Here is a 10,248-nt window from a genome sequence, read left to right as displayed (position 1 = left end):
ATAATGAAGCATGAAGATTGAATTAGCCATTAGAAGGCTGTGGCATTCAAGCGATGATTGATTGGGATTAACAGCCCAAAGTGTGCCAAAAAAACATTCCCCACCCCATTACACCACCTCCACCAGCCTGGACTGTTCATACAAGACAGGTTGGGTCCATGGATTCTTGCTGTTGGCACCAAATTCTGACTCTAACATCTGTGAGCCTCAGCAGAAATCCAGATTCATCAGACCATGTCACGTTTTTCCAGTCTTCAGCTGTCCAGTGTTGGTGAGCCTGTGTCCACTGCAGCCTCAGCTTTCTGTTCTTGGCTGACAGAAGTAGAACCCAAACGTGGTCTTCTGCTGTTGTAGCCCATCCACTTCAAGGTTCAACGTGTTGTGCATTCTGAGATGCTTTTCTAGCCTTTCTGTCAGCTCGAACCAGTCTGTCCACTTTCCACTGACCTCTCTCATCTACAAGGCATTTCCATCCTCAGAGCTGCCGCTCACAGGATGTTTTTTGTCATTGCTCCATCCTGAGTAACTCTAGAGACGCTGTTTGTGATAATTCTAGGACACCAGCAATTATAGAAACACTCAAACCAGCCTGTCTGGCACCAACAATCACACTATAGTGTGTGTACATTAATCAGGCTTACTGTGGTCTCTAATATGAGAACTGTTGCTGGTGTCTAGGGGAAATAAATGTATGGCTGCTTGCTCGGTGCAGTATTTGCTGCCATTTGCTGCCATAGCGAGTTGTTATGTTGATATATTTAGCATAATCAGATTGAGTGGTGTTACACAGGGTCCATACAGCAGAGCGCTGAACAGACAACAGAAGAAGAGCTACATATACATTGCTATTCTTGATTTGTTCACAAGTGAATCATTCAGTAAAAACCTTCTGAATCGTTCACGTATGTATTTTTGTTATACAGTGTTATTTATACTACACATGCATTAATCATTCATTTTTTATGGCCGATTCTGATTTCTTGACAGCCAAATTGGCCAATGACCGATTTTTATTAGCCTTTTTGGTACCCACAGCTCACACACAGTGCATATGAACACACAGTGCATACGAACATATGAACCACATTACTGCATTCCCAGTACTTTCTATTGGCCAGAGTTACAATATTCATAACATGATTTATTTTCTAAGTGAAAAGAAGTTGTCACATTCTCTCCAAGGAACAAACGTATGTACTTATATGTGGCATTTTCTGCCAATTTTAGTGCACAATTGCACTAAAGTGCATAATTCTTTGCTGAATTTAACATACTGGGGAAAAAAATACAATATGTGCCAGAACCTTTGCACAGACCACATTTCATGTTTTGTTTTTTTGCCTAATATGTTAAATTCAGCAAATAAACAGTCATTTTGTATGTAAATGTGCCGAAGTGTGTCTCTGTAGAGGATGTGTTAATTTATTTTCACTTACACACTTAAAAATGATGGTTCTCCAAGGGTTCAATGCAATGGTTGCAGGATTAAAGGGTTCTTTGCATTGTGGAAAGGTTCTACAGGTTTTTGGAGAATGTTCTGTGTCTTTTTAAAAATAATGGTTCCAATGGTCTTTTTTCTGCAGGGTTGCAGTGTTTTGTCCATTATTTAAATGTTAAAGAGCTGCTGAGCTACATTATTATCTGTGAGCAAATACAAATGTAATGAGGCAGACACAGTTAGATGTTCGCCGTTAAAAGATTTAAAAGAGGCTTTACTGTTGTGAGGATAATCCACAGACATAGTCGAGAAACAGGCATGGGTCAGAACCAGAACAGAGCAGAGAAAAAAGAGACAAACACAACAAACACTAAATCCAAGCAGACAAATCCAGAAGGGAGAAGGCAAAAGGCGAAGTCGAAATACACAGGAAAACAGGTTTGGTACACAAGCAAAACATATACAATAAATAATGCTGAGTAGCTCTGGTGAAAGAAGCAAGAACTCACAGTGATCTAATCTAAAGCCTAGGCATATATAATATTCAGAAAAGGAGATATTGTTGACTCCAGTAATATACTGCAGTCAATATGTAGTCTTGTAAAAATACAGTACAGTATGTCATTACTGAGTGCTGTAAATATTACAGTTACTCATGAGTCATATTTTATAGCGCAATACTGAAATTCATCTGAAGTTATCTGATAAGTAAATTCTGCCTCATGATTTCAGTGTCACTGCTGATCTCAATCAAGGTTTCAGGACAAGCTGTCCAGTCATGCCAAAAGAAATCAACTGTCCAGTCATGCCAAAAGGGTGATGAAACAGCAGAAACTTCCTCAGAGTCCTGACTGAATATAAAGCGGCTTTGGATCTGGACATCTCTTCATACTGCTCTTCTAGACCCACAGTGACCAGAGGTACACGGAGAAAAGAGGGAAGGAAAGAGACATTTCTCTTTGACAGTCCACTGAGGCAGCAGCAATGCATCAGCTAGTGTACATTACAATGTTTCTAGCCTCCTTTGGATCCTCAGTCAGAGGATACAGACCCTATAAGTCGGTACTTACTGTTAGTAATGGTGGACCCTGGGGCACATGGGGCGAGCCTGAAATGTGTCCACCAGGCTACTACGCTGCAGGTTTCAGTCTGAGGGTAAGTGTGCTGTTTTCTTCTTGATTCTTGATTCTTCTTGCAGTTAGAACCATGAGCAGTCTTCACTGAATCCAATAATGTATGCATATAAATCTTATATGTTCCCTTGTGAAAGAAAAATGCATTTAGGTGAACTGTTCAAAAGTGTATTTAATATGAAAAATGCATATTTTTAACGTTTACTCTTTGTACATACTTTAATACATGCTAAATGTAGTATGTCGCTGTTGTGAAAACTCCAGTTACCCTTTGCATTGTGTTAAAATGTCATGATGAATCCATTACAAGTTAAGAAGGTTTGTATATACTATATGGACAAAAGTATTGGGACACCCCTCCTAATTATTTAATTCAGGCGTTTCAGCCACACCCATTGCTAACAGGTGGATAAAATCAAGCACACAGCCGTGCAGTCTTCATAGACAAACACTGTCAGTAGAGGGTCGTACTGAAGAGCTCTGTGACTTGAAACGTGGCACTCCCATAGAATGCCACCACTGCCGCAAGCCAGTTTGTGAAATTTCTGCCCTGCTAGATCTGCCCCAGACAACTGTAAGTGCTATTGTGATGTGGAAACATGATGTGAATGCAGTGAAGAGTAATACGAATGCAGTAAAGAGTGATGTGTTTTTAGGTTGAATACCCAATAAGTGGGGACGACTCCGCACTGAATGGAATTCGTCTGCACTGTGTCAACACACCCAGCGGCAAAGCATGGAATTCACACTTCGCCACAGTGAAGTCTGACGCGGGAAGGTGAGTGGCTTACAAATTTAACTTCGTCTTACTTTTTGTCTTACTAATTTTTGACATATATATTATAGTCTACAGTGTAAGTATGATACAGTGCAATATATCAACCTGTACTCAACCTGAACTAAATATACACATTAACTTATATCCTCACCATTAGCCAAAAAAGATGAACAAATTTGAGATAATCTGAATTTCTTTCTCTTCTTTTATCTATAGTTTTTTTTTTATGTTTTTACTCTGAACTGGCAGAGAATGAATGCTGTTGGCCTTTTCTGTTGAGAGATTTTTGTAACAACTTTTTTCTGCGTTTTTTCAGTTTGATTGGGTTGGACTAAATTTGGCACAAAAATTTGACATCAGATCTGCCAACAGGAGTTAGCAACATGTAAATGTCAGCTACTTGCATTTCTGTCCCTCACATGAAGTGACTGATCTCTCGCTGCTCCGACACCCAGACAAAACTCCCAGCAAGCAGCTTATTTAAGCTTTTCTGTATGTGTTAATGTTGCTGTTATGAAGATTTTTTACACTGGTGTTTGTACCATAGCTAGATGCTGTTTCCTACTTGCATTAGCCACCCGCTGCAGATCTAACTGTAAGAGACTAACTTCAATTACGAAAGCGCGATAGCTAGCTGTCCACCTTAACTGTAGACATACAATGATATACTAACAATGAGGCACATGAGAAATTTCTCCACAGTGTCCACTAAAATGACCTTGCTGACTCATAACGGGAGCTTGTGTTACCTTCACTTCATTAGAAAGATCCAACAGTTAGCTAGCTACAGGTTATGAATATAATATCAGTGCATTCAGACATCAACACGATATGTTGTGATCTACCCGTCATAAGATGAACACCTGAGTTCTCCAACATTGGCATCATTTCACAACAGAGTTTTTTTCCAGACCCAGGACCGCTTGCTCTGTGCATTCGGTATGCTTGGTGTGAAAGCTGTTTTTGAGCCCGGGAGCGGTCCAGAGAACCAATCTCTGGTCCTCCTGAAATCGGTCAGCAAGTGAGAAGAGCGAAGTGGTCTATTTTTTGTAGGGGAAGCGCAAACATGTAAGGCTGAACCACACGGATTGGCGGTGTCACTCAACACTGGAGCTGGGTTGTTTACGTTGGCAGGCAGACGCCACTCACAATCATTGTAGATTTCTGTTGCCCACACAGTTATAAATAGGCAGCAGCTCAGAAGTTTTGGAGCACTTACCTACTATTAAATTGTATTAATTTATATTTATTTTTAATATAACACTGGTAAATGTTTTCTCTGCTGCATATCTTTGTTATTAAACCATGTTGTTGGGGTTACAGGTAGAAAATAGTCTTCCTACTCGTCATGATCGTTTGAGCCTTTAGGATTTGTTTCCTCTGTCAGGGTTTTGTGGAAACATTAATACTATCTGTGTTTATGTTCTTTTACCAGCTGGGGTGTATGGACAGAACCAAAATACTGTCCATCTGGGATGCTGATAAGCTTTCAGCTCCGTGTTGAAGGTCACCAAGGAGATGGCGACGATACAGCTGCAAACAACATAAAGTAATGGCCATGATTTTGCATTCATGACTGTTCCATTATCTTTCACCCCACATTTAACCCCCTAAATGGCCAGAGACCACCAGCATGCCCAAAGTTTTATTACACACTTCTATAACCTAAGAAAACTCAACCACTTTGCATTGAAGTCCCTGTAGTTACGGAATAACAAGCCTTAGTATGTGATAAACCTGGGATTTTAAGGGGTTAACTGTCACAGAAAAAAGGCAGAAAATTGTCAGTGGAGTGGCATTTCTCAAGTTACTGGTCATCATTGGTGAATTTACATTTTGTTAATTTCCATTTACTCCACACACTCTGTCTTGACTAGGCTTGTTATTTTATTTTTCTGTTTTAAATAGTACTGGTAAAGGTTAAAATATGTCATTTTCCTTTGGGAAGGCAAATGCAGGGTACATTTAAACTTCATTTAAAATACACAGTTGGAACAAAACAAATGGTTTGGTTTAAGTGTACACACATGCACATATCTTAGATGTAGTCAATCGCCTGAGACAGAGTCCAAACTTTGTTAACTGCACTGTTAAGTCCAGCCCTGGTGTTCACCACTTGTAGCAGGTAAGTTTTGTTCATTTTTATAGCTCACAGTCATACTGTGCTCTCAGCCTGGATGCAGTTTGAGCGGGTCGAAGTTTTGATGATAAAATTTGGTCAGATTTTGCATCTTTACCTTAGAATTGGAGCTACGAGGCTAAAGTAGCTAACAAACACTAGAACACAATAGTCACCCTAATAGCTCAAACTGTTTCTGTATAAATACATTCACAATACTTCTCTCAGCATTAGGGTCATGCAGATTTGTAGATGAGGTTCAGAACACAGCATGACTCTAAAAGTGAACAGAACTGCCGGCAGCCATTTTTGACAACAGGATCTATATTCGCATGTACATTATTTGTATTTATAAATATGGAGGAATCTTGTCCTGCTTTATGGATATCAGCACTGATGATGTCTGAAATGGCTGCCGATAGCGGTGAAGTTGTGTTCATTTTTACAGAGCTGGGTGATATGGCCAAAAATGTTATCATGATAAAAATTTTCGTATCAGTCAATGTCGATACATATCACAATAAATGTCAAATCATTACTTCTTTCAAGTTCAAGGCTGATTCTTGCCCCTGATTGGTTAATTGCTGTTTTCAACTATCCTTTATGGTCAGAACATCACAAACACTCACCAAACAGTGGAACATTTCACAAATCTGGGAGAGTGGGAGAACGTTTCTGATTAGCTGTTTTTACCAGCTGGAGAAGCACGGCCACAGTTTTTGTAATAGTCATAATTTAAGAAAGAAACAGATTATTTTAGCTGTCTGGTGATGAGCGCTAGGCTATCCAGTTACAAGTGCTAAACTGTTTACTTTCTCAACAATGTCAGCTTAATATGAATAGGAAACATTTGTTGGCTCGGTAAGTCAGCGATGGATCACACCACCTTACTGCCATCACTCCTACCACAACCATGTCAGAGTATATCACAGTATTCAGACACCAGCTAGCAGATGACTGGGTTTCTCTGTTCTATTGTAGTTGTTTTGAGGGGTGAACTGCAGTATATCTGACGCTCGCTGTGTAAAAGCTTTAACTGCAGTGTGATTCTCTAACACTAGACAAACAGAGTCCTCCTTTTAGGTACGTTTAAACTGAAATCAGTGCCTTTTTTGTCTTGTTTGATCTACAGTATCATCAATTTGGCTGTGCTGTGCAAGTGACAGAGTGCTGCTTCAAGTTAGCCAGCTGCTAAAAACAGCTAGCCTGGAAAGATAGCGCTCTCCCGCTCTCCAGTGCCTCACAGCTTCCTCAGTTTACTTTCGTAAAGGCTGTAAGTCGCATGAACCCACTTCTTTCTTTCACTTTCGTTGTTTGGGAATGCACTAATACTAAAATATGACTGAGCATTGTAACAGCGCTGTAGTTGAGAGGAGCAGAAGTGATTTAACGCTGCTAAAGCTGGTTAGGATGCACTGAAAGAGGTGAGTTCACTGTAGGTCAGTACAGTTATACCACTGATCTCGTCACTCACACTCGGTCACAGGAGAGCAGATCGCCGGTCGCTCCACTCAGACAGGGAATATATAACTCCACGTTTCAGATGTTGCTAAAGTATATTTGGCGACTCATTTCACTCCTTGACTCTCCCTCTGTAATCGCGTCGAAAAACTGGGAAGTGTGCCCTCATGTGGCGAGTAGTGTCGCTTTCCTTGCAGTAGAAAACGCCACCAGGGCTGTCGCTAGAATGTGGAAGTGTGAGAATGGTCTATTATATCGAACATTTATCGAACATTTCTTATATTTCTGTCAAAGAAAGTTATATCGCAATAATTATTGTTGCCGTTTTACCGCCCAGCCCTAGCTCACAGCAAGTCATACTGTGTCCAAAACCACATCTACAAGTCTGCACGATCTTAATGAAGACCTGCATGAGGTCTGAGAGGGTTGCAAGAGGTTTTGGTGATGGATTTTTACAGAAACAATTTGGGCTTTTGGGTGACTATTGAGTTCTAGTGTTTGTTAGCTACTTTAGCCTTGTAGCTCCAATTCCAAACTAAAGAAGCAAAATTTGACCAGATCGTATCATCAAAACTTTGAACCACTTAAACTGCATCCAGGTTGAGAGCACAGTACAACTGTGAGCTATAAAAATGAACCAAACTTCACTGCTACAGGTGGTGAACACCAGGGCTGGACTTAACAAAGCAAGACAGATCTTGGAGTCCTCATGGTCACTGTCAGAAATACTGATTCTAGATCAGCACTTAGAATCCTTGTTGTTTGTGAATACAGACCCTGTTGTCTAAAGTTGCTGCCTGCAGTTTATTTCATTTTTATAGCTCACAGTAAGTCGCACTGTGTCCTAAACCACATCAGAAAGTCTGTGCCACCTTAATGAAGACCTGGATGTGGCTGAATGAAACTTTGGTCATGGTTTTTTACAGAAATGCTTTGGGCAATTTCTGTGACTACTGAGTTCTTGAATTGGCTACGTTAGCCTCGTTGCTCCAGTTTTGAACTAAAGAAGCAAAATTTGGACTCCAACCACATCTTGGCGGAATTACTACATTTAGGGAAAGTGGCAAATTGGATACATTTTATTTTTTGACAAACTATTCCTTTAAGGCCGTTGTTGTACCTGTACAGTACCCCTCAGTGACATTTTAGATGATTGTCACTGCTAAACTGTGGATAGATGTAATCTGATCTGAATCATTGCCAGGTTCCAGTGCAGTGGAATTCAACTAGAGCTTGTCGGTGAGGGCACGTCCTGGGGTGAATGGGGCGGCTGGAGTACGCACTGCAGAGGAAAGGGGATCTGCGGCATCCAGACAAAAGTAGAGCCACCGCAAGGGTCAGGAGACGACACCGCTCTCAACGACGTTAAGTTCTTCTGCTGCGACTGAGGTACAAAGAATTTCAGCTGAAATATTTCAACATCTGTGGTTTTTAAGGCACTGAATGCCTGTTGTTGTTTACTTACACCAATAGAACCCTGATTTATACGGAACAACAGTTTGACAGGACGTCTTTTTCTGTTCTATGTGTTCCAGGTGCCGCCTGTCATTTGATCCAAGTTAATGTGTGCCAAGATGAAAACAAGATGGATCATCTGTCCGCTTCTCTCTTCTCTCTCTCTGTCTGTCTGTTCTTTTTTCTGAATGTGCAATGCTTTCCAAAATCATTCTGAATAAATATATATAAAAAACTCACTAAAATGTCTCAATTGATGTGTTTCTATGGTCAACACTGTGAAACTTAAAATACAGCAAATACACTCACTGAGTACTTTGTTAGCCCCCTTTTACCCTGTTCTTCAGTGGTCAGGACCCCCACAGGACCCCCACAGAGCAGGTACTATTTGGGTGGTGGGTCATTCTCAGCACTGCAGTGACACTAACTTGGTGGTGGTGGTGTGTTAGTGTGTGTTGTGCTGGTATGAGTGGACTGAGGTGTTTAAAATCTCCAGCAGCACTGCTGTGTCTGATCCACTTGCACCAGCGCAACACACACCAACACGCCGCTGCCACGTCAGTGAGTGCGTTTACATGCATAACAATCCGATCACACATGCACAGACTGAGAAACCCAAAAGAAATCAGAGTTTACAGAAATCTGATTACTGAGCTAAAATCCAGCTCTCTTCATCTGATTTCTAGACCTTACTCCAATCTAAGAAATCGAGTGTGCTGTTTACATGACCATTTGAATAATCAGATAACTGTAGAAATATGATTATGATCGGATTATTGAGAGCCTGTAAAAACACTCTAGTGTTACTGCAGTGCTGAGAATGACCCACCACCCAAATAGTACCTGCTCTATGAGGGTCCATGGGGGTCCTGACCACTGAAGAACAGGGTAAAAGGGGTCTAACAAGGTATGCAGAGAAACAGATGGACTACAGTCTGTAACTGTAGAACTACAAAGTGCTCCTGTATGGTCAGTGGAGCTGAAAAAATGGACAATGAGTGTAGAAACAAGGGTGTACCTAATAAAGTGCTCAGTGAGTGTTTATTTCATATAAAAAAGACAGTCACTGGGGTGGTACCCCTCTTGTTGCTGGAAGGCTCAGATTAAAATCCTCTGATGCCCCAGGGCATTAAAGCTACAGTGTCCTGTCCCTGGGAACATAACCCTCTCCTAACACACACACACACACACACTGACCTAATCACTGAGGTGGTATGAGGCCGAAATATACAAGAGTTACACCATTTAGTGTTTTCTTTTGTGTTTTATTTGGCACAGCGTAATACAGAGTTTAATCCCCCTTGCCTGTGATAAAACCACTGGAACACATGGCCGCAAATGGCCAAATGCATTTATAAAATGCTGCACAACATAAAATATGACACCATTTTTCAGTAAATAATTTTAAGAATAATTGAGATTATTATTCCACCAAGAAATGTAATTCCTTTACATTATGTTGTTGCCAAACAACCATGGACTGCTGAATGAGGAGAACAACATTCAGTCGCATATCGTTGTACACTCCAGTCACTTCATCAACTTTTTAACTCTTTGTTTTACAATAATAAACATATCATGTCCTGTCCTCAACTGAAGTGCCTTGCTTCAGTCAACAGGCAGCTAAACTCCTCTCCAATAGCCACACAGACCAGAGATTCCAATATATCTCAATATATATCAATATATATCTATGTTTACTGAAGGTACTCGGAGTAGGGTAAAAATGAGAAAAATCAATTTAACACTCTGGCACACTCTAGGTCTAGCAAGATAGCTGAGTGAAATGGAACTGAAACGACTAGTGACTCATGTATGTAGATATGAATTATAAGCAGTGTACATGACATCAATAGAAAGGTAT

The 10,248-nt window shown here is 40.6% G+C and overlaps 1 protein-coding gene across 1 annotated transcript; it reads left to right on the top strand.

Annotated features, from left to right (window-relative positions):
- The first annotated feature begins 2,358 nt into the window (after positions 1–2,358).
- LOC118819978 (vitelline membrane outer layer protein 1-like) lies at positions 2,359–8,623 on the top strand. The gene is made up of 5 exons (XM_036588036.1): positions 2,359–2,593; positions 3,228–3,349; positions 4,785–4,898; positions 8,134–8,318; positions 8,465–8,623. Exons 1-4 carry the CDS (start codon positions 2,423–2,425, stop codon positions 8,315–8,317), a joined length of 591 nt encoding a protein of 196 aa, XP_036443929.1. The 5' UTR covers positions 2,359–2,422; the 3' UTR covers position 8,318; positions 8,465–8,623.
- The last annotated feature ends 1,625 nt before the right edge of the window (positions 8,624–10,248 follow it).

The sequence above is a fragment of the Colossoma macropomum genome, unplaced genomic scaffold, assembly GCF_904425465.1.
Source record: "Colossoma macropomum unplaced genomic scaffold, Colossoma_macropomum, whole genome shotgun sequence".
NCBI lineage: Eukaryota > Metazoa > Chordata > Actinopteri > Characiformes > Serrasalmidae > Colossoma > Colossoma macropomum.
This window is presented reverse-complemented; position numbering and strand designations above follow the sequence as displayed.

Bases quoted from the DNA above. Each gene is read 5' to 3' on its own strand.
- LOC118819978 (XM_036588036.1), top strand. From the start codon at position 2,423: ATGCATCAGCTAGTGTACATTACAATGTTTCTAGCCTCCTTTGGATCC. The intron at 2,594-3,227 runs GTAAGTGTGCTG...ATGTGTTTTTAG, and splicing joins CTGCAGGTTTCAGTCTGAGG to GTTGAATACCCAATAAGTGG. The intron at 4,899-8,133 runs GTAATGGCCATG...AATCATTGCCAG, and splicing joins ACAGCTGCAAACAACATAAA to GTTCCAGTGCAGTGGAATTC.